Below are 16,092 nucleotides of genomic sequence, written 5' to 3'. Positions count from 1 at the left end.
TTATTATTATCAGCATCGTTTTATAATTATTATTTTTGTTATTATCATTATTTATATCACTATTATTAATTATAGTGATATAAATAATGATAATAACAAAAATAATAATTATAAAATAATAATAATAATAATAATGATAATAATAATAATAATGATAATAATAATAATTATAAATAATGATAATAATAATAATAATAACAATAATAATTAATTATTATTATATTATTATCATTGTAATTATCATTATTTATAATTATTATTATTATTATCATTATTTATTATTACTATTTTTGTTGTTATTATCATTATTATTTATTATTGTTATTATTATTATTAATTACTATTATTAACATTATTATTTATTATTATTATTAATATTATTATTATCATCACTATTATTATTATCATCATTATTATTATTATTACATATATTAAAAAATATCTGTATCATGACTTTTTAATACTGTATTATATGTTAACAATAAATGCAAATTTATAAAAATTTAAAAAAAATCATACATACAACATATCTGTATATCTTTATATAGGTTTTCCACATTATTTTTTCACATACATGTCTTTTTTATATTTAAATATATTACAGCTTGTTTGTGGTGCAATTCTGTCCATTTTTATGAATTTATATAATGACGTGTTGGGTGTTTCTTGTCTTTTTTTAATGATATTTTTATATATATTGTATTTATTTTATCGTATTTTTGTACATAGATGATTGGTTTTTTTGTGTGTGGTATGCTACGGACCTTTCTCCGTGTCCTTAATAAAGTCATCATCATTATTATTATTATTATTATTATTATTATATTAATATTTATCCTATTGATTAAAAAAATAAGTAATATTAGTTATATTTACAAATAATTATATAATGACATTTATGGCAAAAAAAATCATATATAAACATACATAAATGTATGGGCTATACATATATGTCAATGTATGAAATTGTTCCAGTTTTTAATAGGTCTCAATTATAGTTTGTACATATATTTTTAAATTCATATGTACACTGAATTCATACATTGAAATTAATGTACTTATAGATATTTATTTAGTTAATTATTTATTTTCAAACTGTGTCCTATATGACTATAACTATAACTATAACTAGCGTATTACAGAAATATGATATGTTACATATTTTCTGTGCAACTTAACGATATTTTCAGAGGAAGTTTCGCTTTTATAGTCAGATAAATCATACGCTTTTATTTTGTAGGCGTATTCTCATTACATCCGGTGTCATTCTTGCACACACGGCTGCCTCAAGCTGCTGTCCGACGGGAAAAGACGGAACACAAGTTCAAATGGAGGTAAAGGATCATTTTGAAAGCTGTTTATCGGACATGAGTGGAGAGACGCGCTGAGCTGTGACTCTGTGTGATGTTGGACTGGTGCTGACATGAAGGGTGACTGACAGGAGTGTGTCACTGCCTGGTTGAGTTAGCTCTGCTCTGCACACTTGTTACTGGGAAGGATCAGAGTCCATGCTGTCACATCGGAACTGAAGCTGTAAATCCTGCATTGTATACTGTGTTGTTGCAGATAAGAGTTTATGAGGCAACTCGTGTAAACACTGTGTGTGGAGTGAGGACTCTGTGTCACCTCTGACCTCATCGATTTATGCATATCCCACAACTTTATGACCAATTAGGTAAACCCCTGTGTGTCTTATTTTTTCATTTATTCGTTTGTTTGTTTGGTTTTGTATGGAAACTGTTCATACAAAAAAAGAAAAGAAAACCCGACACAAACAGTGGTTTCCCTAAAGAACTGTGGGTAAGATTTAGTGGCATCTAGCTGTGAGAATCGCAGATTGCAACCAGCAAAAACTTCTCCTGATTAGAATTCCTTCATTGCTCAGTTTTCTACAGGGAGCCGAATTATCCACAGAGGTTTCCTCCTCCCCAAAACAAACAGACCTTGTCATGTAAACCAGAAAAAAACACTGAATAAAGCTGTCTTACGTACAAATCAGTGTTTTTCCAATGCTGTTTGGCATGTTGGAGACAGGCCTCTAGCCTAGCACCTGCTAATGGTTGCTCACGTTTTTTCTCTGATCACTTAAGATCCTGACGCTCGGGAGGTTTTTACCAGGAGCTGAAATATCTGTTGTGATTTAAACTAATAGAAACACTTAATAAAGTAGTTTAACTTTACAAATCAGTGTTTTTACAATGATGTTTGGCATGTCAGAGACAGGCCACTATCCAAGCTCCTGCTTCTGTGTGCTGACCTTTTTCTCTAAATGTTAAATGTGTACTCACCTTATTTCTGATTCAGGCTTTCAGGGGGTTTTAAATGAAAGCCGAATTATCCATAGAGGTCTTCTCCTCTCAAAAACAAACAGCCCTTGTGATTTAAACCAGTAAAAACACAGAGTAAAGTAGTTTAACAGTACAAATCAGTGTTTTTCCAATGCTGTTTGGCATGCCGGAGACGGGCTAAGTAGCCTAGCGTCTGCTCATGTGTGCTCACCTTTTTTATAATAATATTAATAATTAAAACTTAATTTATGGAGCACATTTTATACATAAAATACAATACAAGACAAGATGCTGAACAAACACTTGTGATAGAGAAAAAAGATGATTAAATCATATAATAATAATAATAATAATAATAGATAACAAAAAAAGAAAGTAAGTGAGTTAGTCCGCGACGCCAGGTATCAGCATGAACGTGGCCCCCGCCTGCTGCCTGGCACGCAATGCACCCAACCCCGATGCCAGTCCCTGCAGGTGGTGGCAGCTTCATGTTAATATTGCCATACTGGGCAAGGTACTCGTTCCCCAAATGTGCCGTGTCATCGTGGTCTTTTTGAACCGCTCTTAGTCTTGCCCCTCCCCTGGGACCACTTTGCCTTGGAAGACCGTACCAGGGGCTATTACCAGACATGCAAACCCCTCCACTACGTTAAGGTGGCGATTCTTGGAGGGGACATCCGGAGGGAGCTCAGAGTAGAGCTGATAAGGGTCAGTTGAGGTGGTGCGGGCATCTGATCAGGATGCCTCCTGGGCGCCTCCTGTTAGAGGTGTTTCGGGCACGTCCCACTGGTAGGAGGCCCCAGGGCAGACCCAGAACACGCTGGAGGGACTACATATCTCATTTGGCCTGGGAACACCTCGGGGTCCCCCAGGAGGAGCTGGGAAGAGTTGCTGGGGAGAGGGATGTCTGGGGTGCTTTGCTTGGCCTGCTGCCCCCACGACCCTACCCCGGATAAGTGGATGAAAATGGATGGATGGATGTAGCTTACCAAAGACTTTCTCAGACGCACCAGACAGAAGAGCGTTACAGTAGTCCTGCTGGCTGGAAATAAAAGCATGAATCAACTTTTCTGTATCTGCATGGGAGAGAAACGGTCTGACAATACTCCTCAAGTAGTAAAAGGACACTTCAGTCACGTTTCTAATGTGTTGTTCAAAGTTCAGTTCAGGGTCAGTGATAACATGTTCCTTGGTGTTCAGTGCAAATAATTTTGGGTGGTTGGACAGTTTTTGTCTCTGCTTTTGCTCCAATAACGAGAATTAAGTGCAAGAAGTTCTGATCCATCCACAAACAGATATATCGGATTAGATATACTTGCAGTCAGGTTATTGATCCAACTATAGTCACTTGAATTCACAGACATATATAGTTGCGTTTCTCTGATAACTTTAGATCCAGATGTTCAGGAGGTTTTTACCGGGAGCCGAATTATCCGCAGAGGTCTCGTCCACTCCAGAACAAACGGGCCCGGGGATTTAAACCAGTAAAAACAGTTTCTCTTTAAAAAGTCCATCAGTACATTTACAGTCGAGCACTACTAGGCCATTCATTGGACTACTGTCCTCATCCCAGTATACAAGCATGGGAGGGGAATCAGTTTATTGACCGATGTTTGACTCCTCTACAACAGATGGCGATATGCCCCGTCAGCTTGTTAGTATTGGACCGTTTACCGGTTGACCCATTACGTCACAGACCAAGCAATCGACAAACAAGTTAGCTAACGGTTAGCATATTTCAGCTGACAGCATGAAATGTTTCTGTCGTCATGTTTCTGTTTGCCATGCTGTTACCTGCTTCTTCTTCTGTTAGTGGGTCAAACCCCAGGGTGGAAACTGTGGAGCATGTGCAGAGCACCTCGGCTAGTTTGGGTCCGATTGACTGTATACATGCAGGAGTAATTCGACTCCCAATTGCATTATTAGTCCGGCTTTGAGAAACTTGATTTAGTACAACTTCAGTCAGACTAACATGTATTTTAAAAGTCCGGTTTGAGTCGGTCTGACACAATGAATCGATTTTCTCTAATCTCATGTATACCAGTGGTTCCCAACTGGTGGATCACGGTCCAAAAGTGGGTTGCGGGTCCACTCTGAAAGGACCGAAAATGACTTGGGAAGGTGTTGAGTTCATAAAAAACACCTGTATTTTGAAGTATGGGGAATTTCGGCACAGAGCATTTATTCTTAAGTGCTGTTTCCTAATGTAGAACAGACAGCTACTTGAGAGACAGCAAACTAGCTTGACAACATGACGCTGAATATATTAAACTGTGTGGACCTTGAACTAATGACCAAGGAAGACTCTGGACCCAGTGGCCGCACCAGTTGGGAACCACTGATGTAACAATACTGAAAGTATTTCTGACACTCTTGACGCGAAAAGGCTGCTAACTACTGTTTGCTGGCCGACACGTGAATGTGAATGGCTACCTACCTTCGGAAAAGTTGTGCCACAGGAATAACTTTTTTTGATGGGTCATTGTTCCAAAAACATAATAATTACATAACTTCATACATAACTTTTTTTACACAGCTAATCGATTGTTTTGCAGTAAGGTCATCAAATGTAAAAAGTGGTGCATTTTACCCCGTTCTCCCCTCCTTGATGTCCTTGACTGAGCGTTCTGTGTCTCTCTCTCAGCCCAAACAGAAGTTGATAAACTCAGCAGACAGCTGTGTGGACGAGGCTCTCTGCGGCCTCGTGAGGGCCAGTGGGGGCCTGTCTCTGCTGAAGGGCCACAGAGTGGTGCTTCGGTCCGACCTGGACAACCTGAGGGGCAAAGTGGCCCTGCTGTCAGGAGGAGGGTCGGGACACGAGCCGGCACACGGGGGTACAACTTTAACATTTTCTAATGAACTATATTTATCTCAGCTTTAATTTCTCACTCTCCTCCCCCCTCTCTGTCCGTCTACAGGTTATCTCGGGGCAGGTATGCTGTCGGCAGCTGTAGCAGGTGGAGTATTTGCCTCTCCACCTCCTGCCAGCATCCTGGCTGCCATTCTGTGCTTGCACAACGCAGGTAACGTACACCATTTTGCATTATTTGACTTCCTGAACGCTGGTTGTGTATGTAAAGGCATGTACAGTACAAAATGGTGCAAATGTGACACTGTTAAAGGGAGTCAATGTGGCAAAAACATCTGGAATGGTAGAACAATAAGCCGCTACTGTAAAGTAAATTTAAATAATAAGTTAACACCACTAAATTGAAGTATATCGACCATCGTCCCTGCACAGGAGCCTCCGGAGTCCTTCTCATTGTCAAGAACTACACCGGCGACCGCCTCAACTTTGGCTTAGCCGCAGAGCAGGCTCGTAACCACGGCGTCGCTGTTGACATGGTGATAGTTGCTGAGGACTGCGCCTTTGACCAACCCAGTAAGGCCGGGAGGAGAGGCTTGTGTGGCACCGTCTTCATACACAAGGTAAACAACAACAACAACAACAACAACAACAATGTTCTTACCTCGGAAATAGTAGTGCGACAAAAAAAGTCTAAACTTGAGGTCCGTTTACTGCACCGTGTTTTTTTTTTTTCTTTCAACTTAATGTCATGGTCAGGCTGCTCAGTTATCAGCTATTTCAATGACAGTTGAGCAAACTCCATCCTCTGAAGAAGACCATGAGATGTGGTTGAAAGCTCCTCAAAAAAGCTAAAGCCATTTTCTGTCATTCTGTGTCTTCTTGTGAGGGTCCGGTTTTAAACAGAGATGAGTTTTATAAGTCAAGAGGAACAAAGACAAATGTTCAGATTAATAAATGAGAGATAAATGTGAGTTAGTACTGATAACTAAAGATATAAAGCATTCACTTTTCTGTACTTAGAGTTACAGTAAATAGGTGGGCAGTAATTTTAATTTAATTTAACCTTATTTAATTTCTTTGTCAATCCACACAAGGCAGTTGGCAGTTGAAATGTGACTGTAGCATGTCCCTCGTATTACACACAGCACACACATGCAGTTACAACAGAGGGATAGTGCGGTAGCTCTTCCTTTTGTATGATAAAAAGCGTTTTTAATAAGGAGGATTAAAAATGACAAAAGTATCAATAAATATAAAATAAATGAATGTAGATAGATAATTAGAGGAATAAATGTGTAAATGAAGAAATAAATGCAGAGTTCAGGATGTCCTACCACATTATTTAATACTTTGAAACCTGGGAATAGTGAGCAATAAAAGAAGAAATGACCCAAAAAATTGCAAAAAAAATTGTAAAAAATGACCTCAGAAAATTGCTTAAGAATTATAATAATTATATAATAATTATAATAATTCTGTATTATAATTTTAAATATGTAATAAAAATAGTTAATTATAATATAGTGTGTTTCCCCTATTTAAAAAAAATCTAAATCTATTAAGTTTTTTGCAATTTGTGGGACATTTCTTACCAAGTTTCTCATTGCCATTTTTAATACTCGCAAAAGGTGGCCGAAAGCAGCACAAAAAAAAAGTGATGTTGCAGGTTTCAAAGGGTTAGTGCTGTATTTATTCATGTTTTTTATTTAGTCATTTTTGTATATATTTATTTATTTATTAATTTCTGTTTTTATACATTTATTTATTAGGTCATATTGTATATATTTATATATTTTTAATTTATTTCTGTATTTATTTATACATTTATTTATTTATTTTATTTAGTCATTTTTGTACATATTTATATATTTTTTTAATTTATTTATGTATTTTATACATTTATTTATTATTTTATTTAGTCATTTTTGTACATATTTACATATTTTTTTCAATTTTTTTCTGTATTTTATACATTTATTTATTATTTTATTTAGGTATTTTTGTATATATTTATGTTTTTTATTTATTTATGTATACATTTATTTTATTTAGTCATTTTTGGATTTTTTTTTTCTTTTTTTATTTATGTATTTATTTATACATTATTTAGTCATTTTTGGATATACTTATGTATATATTTTTAATTTATTTATCTATTGATACTTGAGTTATTTTTTTGTCCTTTATATTTTAAAGGTGCACTCCTGCCATTTAGAATTGCATGCAGAATTGTTCCATGAAGCTGGATATCCTGATTTATATTTCCTAGCATTCATCAAGCCCCCCCAAAAACCCTAGATCCTACACTTCCCATCATGCAACTCAGCAACACAGACATTGCTCTGTCTGTCAAAGTGTTGCACCTCATGGTACCTGTTGTCTGTCAGCTGGCAGGTGCTTTAGCAGAAGAAGGCTGCTCATTGGACCAGATCGTTTCCAAGGTGACAGAGGTTTTGAAGGGGATCGGTGAGTCTCTGTTTTTACTCGATTAAAGCTTTGCAGAAACACTAGGAGACTTTTCATGGTGCATTTTGGTGGTGTGCAGGTACACTGGGGGTGAGTCTGTCTCCGTGCAGCGTTCCGGGCTGCCTGCCGTCTTTCGACCTGCCGCCGGGAGACATGGAGCTGGGACTGGGTGAGGGATGAAGAGATGGCGGAGTATCAAAGAAGGTGGAAATGTTTATGTGTCTGCCGTCCGGCTTGTGTCCCGACCCTCCTTCAGACAGCGTTTTTTTATTTTCGGCCAAACTGCTTCTCAAATATGAGCTAAAATCCCTGTATCAAATCATATCTAAGAACGATGGCGAGAGATGAATGGTAGGAGACAGCTGTAGAAAAATGTTGACAGGTATTTTTCCATCCTCTTCAGGAATCCATGGTGAACCTGGAATCAAAAGGTCAAAGGTGACTAAGCATAAATCTTCAGTGTTTATGTCTATATTTCCATTTATTTCTCTTAGCTTCATTCATATATGCTGCTCACCAGGTGGCGTCCGCAGATGAGGTGGTGAAGACCATGATCGATCACATGACCAACCCTAACAGCCAGTCACATCTGCCTCTTAAATCAGGTCCTCTAAGTCTCTATTTATTTTGCTTTTTAATGTCTGCCATCACTTCTTTTGAACTGTGAGGCCTTCTTTTATACAGGAGACAGCGTGGTTGTGTGCGTGAACAACCTCGGAGCTCTGTCTTGTCTGGAAATGGCTGTGGTCACTAGAGCAGCCATCACCTGTCTGGGTGAGTGTGGACACATTTGCTTGTCTGTGTTCATGTATTAACACGCATAGAAAGAGCCTACTCCCACCACGGGATCTGTAGAGCGAGGCATTAAAGGATAAGTGCAGTATTTTTTAACCTGACCCCGATTTCCCCACGTTTTTGTGTCTAAGTGACGAATGGGAACAACCATTTTGGAAACTGGTCCAGTACTGAGTGAGGGCACCGCAAAACAGGCTGCAGTGTAACCACTTGGGGCATTTGTGCAACGGCAATGTCAGTGCCTACTTAAAGTGGGTTTTTTGCCACTGACAGGCTCAGATTGTTTTTCTAAGTGTCTGACAACATTAGGAAAGGAGCCCTACAGAGATAGGGTTGGTGTGGCATCTGCAGTGATACGGGCACTGCGCCGGACCATCATGGTGAAGAGGGAGCTGAACTGGGAGGTAAAGCTTTCGATTCACTGGTCCATCTACGTCCCAACTCTCACGTATGGTCATGGGCTCTGGGTAGTGACCGAAAGAATGAGATCGTGGGGTGTCTGGGCTCAGCCTTAGAGATAGGGTAAGGAGTTCGGACGTCCGGAGGGAGCTCGGAGTAGAGCCGCTGCTCCTTCGTGTCGAAAAGGTTCAGTTGAGGTGGTTCGGCCATCTGATCAGGATGCCTCCTGTTAGGCGTGTTTCGGGCACATCCCATTGGTAGGAGGCCCCGGGGTAGACCCAGAACATGCTGGAGGGATTATATATTTCATCTGGCCTGGGAACACCTTGGGGTCCCCCAGGAGGAACTGGAAAGTGTTGCTGAGGAGTGGGACATCTGGGGTGCTTTGCTTGGCCTGCTGCCCCCACGACCTGGCCCTGGAGAAGTGGATGAAAATGGATGGATGTTGTCAGACATTTAAAATAACAATCTGAGCCTGTCAGTGACAAACCAAACACTTGTAGTGGATGTAAGTTGACGGTGCGAACGTGCTGAGTGGTCACATTGTAGCCTGTTCTCGCTCAATATTGGACCAATTTCAAAAAAATGTTGTTCCAATAAACCGCTCTCTTCTCTCTTTATGGTGAACATCTCTCGAGGATTTCGTGGAATGTGACTGGCGGTTTCTACGTTCACAGAGAGTCGCGGTGTAGTGGTTGCCAGGGTGATGTCGGGGTCCTTCATGACATCACTAGAGATGGCGGGAGTGTCGCTGACCCTGATGAAGGCTGACCAGGAAACACTGAGACTGTTTGGTGAGCATACACCCAAGGTTTTATTTCTATAATCATTGTACGGCGTAGGCTCTTTCAATGTCTAAAACTCAAGTGGTCTTCACGACAGTAGAAGCACATCAGCAAACACACACACACATATTTAACGTCCTCTATCTTTCCCATATAGATGCTAAAACCAGCGCCCCCGCTTGGCCAAACCTCAGCACTGTGCGTGTTAGCGGACGCAGCTACATGACAGACCCTCCAGCTGTGAGCACACGGCCACAGGACAACACACACTCCCAAGGTTGGTTTCCAGTATTACTTGCAGTGCTCATATTTCTATATATCATTCTATACGTAATGAGTTTGTGTGACATGAAATATTAGAGGAGCAACGACAAAAGGAAAGATTGTACCCCAGAAGTCTGGAGTTCGGTGTATTGCTCCTGAGTACGACGTGCTGTCAGCCATAACCCTTAGTAAACAATAAATTAATTACAGCAATTAATTGGCTTGAGTATTTCTTTAAGAAAAAAAAGTCAAAATTCTCTGATTCCAGCTTCTTAAATGTAAATATTTTCTGGTTTCTTCACTCCTCTATGACAGTAAAATCTTTGGATTTCGGACAAAACAAGACTTTTGAGGACACCGTATTGGGCTTTGGGAAATATTTTTCACTGTTTTCTATAATTTTAAAGACCAAATAACTTACTGATTAATCGACAAAATAATCAAAAGATTAATGAACAATGAAATTAGTCATTAGTCACAGCCATAAAAACAGGATTTTAATTTTTTGTTTTATTTTTTTGTTTTAATTGTTCAATGCAGCCACCTTGTGGTCATTAGAGGAACTGCAGCTTCATTAACTTCACTGTCAGCCTTAACATAGTCTCTATATACAGACTCTACATTCATCTACATTCAGTCAATGTAGAGTCTGTAGGCAAACTCCAGAGATCTTGCCTCCAGAAGAAGAGCGGAAGAGCCCTGGTTTCCGATTGTAGGCTGTTTGTAGCCCGCGTGATATTGACCAATCACGTTTGAGCAGTTGTTGCCAGGTTAAACGCTCCGTGCGGTGAACTAACGAGGCGGAACATAATTGGCGTCACTGCAAACTCTGAATCCATCGCAATGGTTCAGCATATTTACTTATATATAAACGGAAGTCGGAAACGGAAATTCGCCCCCTCCGCCCAAATCAAACCGGAATGCCAAAAAATCGGGGGTCTGCCCCCAGAGGCTGTATCGCCGTCTGCCGGAAGTCAGACGCCGAGTACAGCCGATGGGTTCTGAGAATGGCCTTAACATAAAGCCATTCAAGTTCATGCTTGTTATCTTTCTCATTCATTTTTCCCTCATTGTGTGGAAAGCATCATGTGTTGTTACTAAAGGACAATGTTGGCAATGTATAAATGAGTAAATTATGTGTGTTTTTTGCCTCTGGCAGGGCCACTGAGTGCTGTGATGCGTAAAGCGTTAGAGAGGATTTGCTCCACACTGTTGGAAAAGCAGGAAGAGCTCAACGCCCTGGACCGAGCCGCAGGCGACGGCGACTGTGGGAACACTCATGCACAGGCTGCTAAAGGTGGGACACAGTGTGTGGTGTCAACAGCTGCACAATAACATGCAAGTGGATGTAGAGTACACAATCAGAGAACAGGAGTGATGAAGTATCTCCTAAACACATTTTTTTTAAACTGTGAAAATGCTCATTCAGCCATTCAGGAGTGGCTCAAGGATCACGTGGTCCCTGGTTGCCCCGGGCAACTGTTATCAGTCCTCGCTGGATTGGTGCAGGAGAAGATGGGCGGCTCCTCAGGAGCGGTAGGTAGCGATGTTTTTGACATAAAGTTGCAACTGAAATCTTACGCCATCTTTACTCACACAAACACACACACACTCCTCTTCATGTGTTTGTCAGCTGTACAGTCTGTTCCTGACGGCAGCAGCTGGTCATGTGACTGAGGGGCGGAGCAACGCTGCAGCCTGGGCTAGAGCAATGCATGCTGGGACACAGGCGATGAGGAGGTGTGCATCAGCTCTGCATGTACATAAGTGGTGTGCTCTGTCTATGCTTGTGTGGTTATGTGGTTTTCTAGTAAACATGGAGGGTTAAAATAAAAAGTAGAAGAACATATTTTAGAAATGATAGATAAAAGAAAATAGAGGCGGAGCCAGAGGATGACTATTTTCCTCCAACGCATCCTTTCTATATAATTTTGAGGTACTAAAAAATATATTTACAATATGCCAGTGGTCCTAAAATAAACTATAACTTAATAAAGGCAAATTTAACAATAAGGAGAAAGTGGAGACACAGTCTGTAACATCCACTGTCTTTCAGATACGGTGGTGCTGACCCTGGAGACAGAACAATGGTACTTTTCGTGCATCATTTCTATTCCGAAAAGTCTCTCATGTCATTTGTCATAATAAATTATTTTCATGTTTATGTGGCCTCAGCAGCAACAGTCGCTTTGTCTTCATAACTCTGTCTTTGCCTTTCTAGCTGGATGCTTTGTGTCCAGCTGTGGATGAGCTGATGACGCTAACAGCAGCACCACCCGGTGGACAGATGGCTGTACTACAGGCTGCTGTGCAGGTACACTAGCATGCTTCTGTTGTGAGGCCGTCGTGATGACGGGTCAGGGCGTAAATATCACAATACAACATGTCTTTTTTTTTCTGTTTGAAAAGTACAAAAGTAGGAAGAAAGCAAGCACTCACCCATCTTTTAAGTGGTTATGTCATAAGTATGTTCTTGAACGCACAGCTGATAGGTACATGGTTCTTTTACATGATGAAACAGAACTGCATATTTAGAGGGTGTTACTCTCTAGCAGTTAGGTAATGGTGATAGGCCTACATATCGTCAGAGGACACTATTTTCACAAGACCATAGACTGTGTATAAAGATGGACGACACGTCTCCACTTACGCGGGATTTATACATCTGCCTTGAATTGACGCCATACGTACAGTGCATGTTAATGCGACGCAGACCTCCTGTCTGTTTCTGTAAGCTGAAACCATTTCCCTCAGTGGAAACAAAGCTTTTATTTACTTTAATTTCACAGATAAGAAACAATAAATTGTGAAGACAATAAAGCCTCCACAAAAATAGCATTTTAAGTCTTGTATGTGATTTATCCTGGCTTCATATGAGCAGAGGAAATCTCCGCTAGTTGCTAGGCTAATTTATACAATGTAAAATGCCATAGGCTTGTGCTAATAACGTTAGCATGTTGTGTTCGTTTGGAAAACGTGTTTAGTACAAGACAGTTGTTTTGTCGGTGAACCTTGTGAGTTGTAATGGAGCCGAATTTTGTAACGTTACCTTTGTTAATTGTTGCTGTTGTCCCTGGCTTTATAAAATTTAAAATGCCATAAAGGACATTATGGACTGAAGAGATTTAAATGTCAGACTTAAATAGATTTTCCTGGTCAACAACTGGTAACTACCCAAAAATGGAAACCCTGAGTTAATCGGCGCAGATGATAAAGCTGCCTGCGTGTGTGTATGTTTGAGACAGAAAGATGGGAAGAGAAGGTGGAAGGTGGACTATTGCATATTGTTCCTGTAAGTTATTAACAACTTACTCGGACCACTGCTTTGTCACTTACTGACCTGCCCGCCCAAAACGTGAGATATTTTTAACAAGCTTACCAGAACCGCCTGGAGGATCTGTGACTTTCAATCACGTTACAAATCCCCATCACTAACTGCCTACAGTGCCACCCGGTGGTGATGTGGCTGTACTACAGATGACTACTGATTTTCTACATCCGAATCAGAATCAGATCAGAATCTGTGTTATCGACCAGTAGGGTTTCACATACAAGCGGTTTGCTTTGATGTTTTGGTGCACAGACAAAAAGTACAGAACAGGTTGACATGATGATTAATGTGTTCATCTATGACATACATGCCCTATCTTTTGCCATCTTTCTCTATCTCTTCCTAGAAAGCGGCCTTGGGTGCAGAGTCGACCCGTAACCTCACAGCGAAGGCAGGGCGAGCCAGCTACATTGCAGCAGAGCGGGTCAACCTGCCTGACCCAGGTGCCGTTGCTGTTGCCGCCATCCTTAAAGCCGTGCTGGAGTCGCTGGAAGGGCAGAAGTAATTCAGCAAAAAGTGTCAGGGCAGATTATTATTACTGTCACCAGACTAATGGTATTAGAACACTGGTATGTCTCAATAACAATGAAAAACTGTGATTTTGACTTCTTTCAAACAAATTTCTAAAAGTAATTTTCCACATCGTACATAAAATAAAATAACAATGACAAGGTCAGGGAAGACAAACTCTATCTAAGAGCTGTCAGTATGCTTTGGAAAACTATTAGCAATAATGTAAAGTATACTCAAGATTTACAAAATGGTCAGAAACAGGGAAAAAAACACCAGTATGGTCCTTTAAATTAGGTTATAAAGGACAGAAATACTGTAAATTCAATCACAGTATAGCAAGACATGAATGAATAAGTGTTATTACTGACTGAAATTATTATTTAGTCCTCTTGGAGCTGGAGAGTTTTGTATATGTCAGTATTTTAACATTCCTTGTGAGCACTAATGACACCTTGACTGAACACCTTTCGAGTGAGTTTTCAAATGAAAGAGCACTGTTACAGACGAGGGACTTGAAAGTGACAAATTTAAAAAACAGTTGTCAAAAGTGAAGCAACAGAGTCCAAAGCCTTTTTCACACTGCACTTCACCTGCTAAGGGATCTGTTAGCCTGCGATTAAGGGAGTGCTTGGAAGCTGTCAGTCTGGAACCAAGGGAGGTGTTAGCTTGGGATGAAGGGGGGCATTAGCTTGGGGCTAAGGGAGCTGTTAGCTTGGGGCTAAGGAAGGGTTTAGCCTGGGCCTAAGGAAGCTGTTAGCCTGGGATCAAGGGACCTGTTAGCCTGCGATGAAGGGAACTCTTAGCAGAGGGCGAAAGGAGCGGTTAACCAGGGGCTAAGGGAGCTCTTAGCTGGGGGCTAAGGAAGCTGTCAGTTTGAAACCAAGGGAAATGTTAGCTTGGGATGAAGGGGGCCATTAGCTGGTGCTGAAAGCCTGGGGCTAAGGGAGCTCTTAGCCAGTGGCTAAGGAAGCTGTCAGTCTGGAAACAATGGAAATGTTAGCTTTGGGCTAAGGAAGCCATTAGCTGGTGCTAAGAAAGCTGTTAGCCTGGGACCAAGGGACCTGTTAGCTTGCGATTAAGGGAGCTCTAAACTGGGGGCTAAGGCAGGTGTTAGTCTGGAGCGAAAAGAGGTGTTAGCTTGGGACGAAGGGGGGCATTAGCCTGGGTCTAAGAAAGCTGTTAGCCTGGGACCAAGGGACCTGTTAGCCTGCGACTAAGGGAACTTTTAGCAGGGGGCTAAGGGAGGTGTTAGTCTGGAGCAAAGGGAGGTGTTAGCTTAGGACGCAGGGGGCCATTAGCCTGTGACTAAGAGAACTGTTAGCCTGGAGCTAAGGGAGCTGTTAGCTTGTGACTAAAGGAGCTCTTAGCTGGGGCTAAGGGAGCTGTTAACCTTGGGCTAATGGAGCTGTCTTAGTCTGCAATTAAGGGAGCTCTTAGCCAGGGGCAAAGAAACCTTTCACACTGACACAATCCTGCCACATTCCAAAGTGGGCTAACCCTGACTTTAGCCTGGTCCTCCTCCGAAACAGGCTTAGCCTCAAGTTTTGCCTGTCTGAAACTGATTTAATGGACTTTTTGTCACGTTTTTGTTGTCCAATTACATGACTTATTTGTTACGTCATCAGCACAAGTATGCTTTAGGTTTACATTGTAACCATGGTAACTACTGCTAATTGAAACTGTAGGTACCTAGCAAGCTAGCTAGCTTAGAGCATCAACATTCCAGTAACATCTTCTTTTCAGATTTTCCTTTCTCTGCTCTTCTCTCTCTTTTTGTCCCAAGTCCTAAACTCTGAGTTTCGAGTCCCAAACAAGTCAAAAAGGGCTCTTCACCAAATTTAATGCCAAAATATAATAATATTTTTTTCATGTCAAAACCGTTTTTAAGTAACATACTTTAAAATCTTTGGGCCTGGGGGAAGGTATCAAGTATTATCAAATCCAATAGCTCAAGTCTAAGTGAGGTCACAAGCTGCAGATCTTTTTTGTTTGTTTGTTTGTCGAGTCTAAGGTCATCAAATTTGGAACTTGAGTTTGACTCGTGTCCAAGTCATGGCACTCGGGTCCACACCTCTGGTTTACAGTGTGTGTGTATGTGTGTGAAAAGCCGGAGGAATTCTCTACATCTCTATTCGCTATAGCCCACATTTCCCATAATACAACTTGATAGCGTGTTTCATTAGACCCTCCCTGTCTGGTAAACACCCACACTGTTCAAACTGCTAGTTTCCTTTCTCCTCAAGATGAACAAACTGATCTCTAGGTGTAAAAAGTGTGCTCCTTTAAGACTGTTATAATCAGATTGATTTGATTAATCGTTCATGTTCCACTGTGTAGAAATGCTGTACATGGATTCAACTGCACTTCTCTGATACAACTGTATTAATTATAATAAAATAAATGTTACACAGTATATAATATACAGTATATGATACACTAACA

General features: G+C 40.5%; 1 protein-coding gene across 1 annotated transcript; it reads left to right on the top strand.

Annotated features, from left to right (window-relative positions):
* The first annotated feature begins 1,270 nt into the window (after positions 1–1,270).
* tkfc (triokinase/FMN cyclase) lies at positions 1,271–16,070 on the top strand. Its single transcript, XM_050067932.1, has 17 exons — positions 1,271–1,334; positions 4,933–5,122; positions 5,207–5,311; positions 5,530–5,717; positions 7,485–7,563; positions 7,643–7,732; positions 7,967–8,001; positions 8,084–8,168; positions 8,248–8,337; positions 9,435–9,551; positions 9,700–9,819; positions 10,966–11,103; positions 11,236–11,342; positions 11,440–11,546; positions 11,863–11,896; positions 12,028–12,120; positions 13,484–16,070. The coding sequence occupies exons 1-17, from the start codon at positions 1,329–1,331 to the stop codon at positions 13,640–13,642; spliced, it is 1,743 nt and encodes a 580-aa protein (XP_049923889.1). The 5' UTR covers positions 1,271–1,328; the 3' UTR covers positions 13,643–16,070.
* The last annotated feature ends 22 nt before the right edge of the window (positions 16,071–16,092 follow it).

The sequence above is a fragment of the Epinephelus moara genome, chromosome 17, assembly GCF_006386435.1.
Source record: "Epinephelus moara isolate mb chromosome 17, YSFRI_EMoa_1.0, whole genome shotgun sequence".
Taxonomy (NCBI): Eukaryota; Metazoa; Chordata; class Actinopteri; order Perciformes; family Serranidae; genus Epinephelus; species Epinephelus moara.
This window is presented reverse-complemented; position numbering and strand designations above follow the sequence as displayed.

What these genes read in the sequence shown, in the direction of transcription:
- tkfc (XM_050067932.1), top strand. An exon ending in ACATCTGCCTCTTAAATCAG is followed by an intron (nt 8,169 to 8,247) that starts GTCCTCTAAGTC and finishes TCTTTTATACAG; the next exon opens with GAGACAGCGTGGTTGTGTGC. An exon ending in TACTACAGGCTGCTGTGCAG is followed by an intron (nt 12,121 to 13,483) that starts GTACACTAGCAT and finishes ATCTCTTCCTAG; the next exon opens with AAAGCGGCCTTGGGTGCAGA.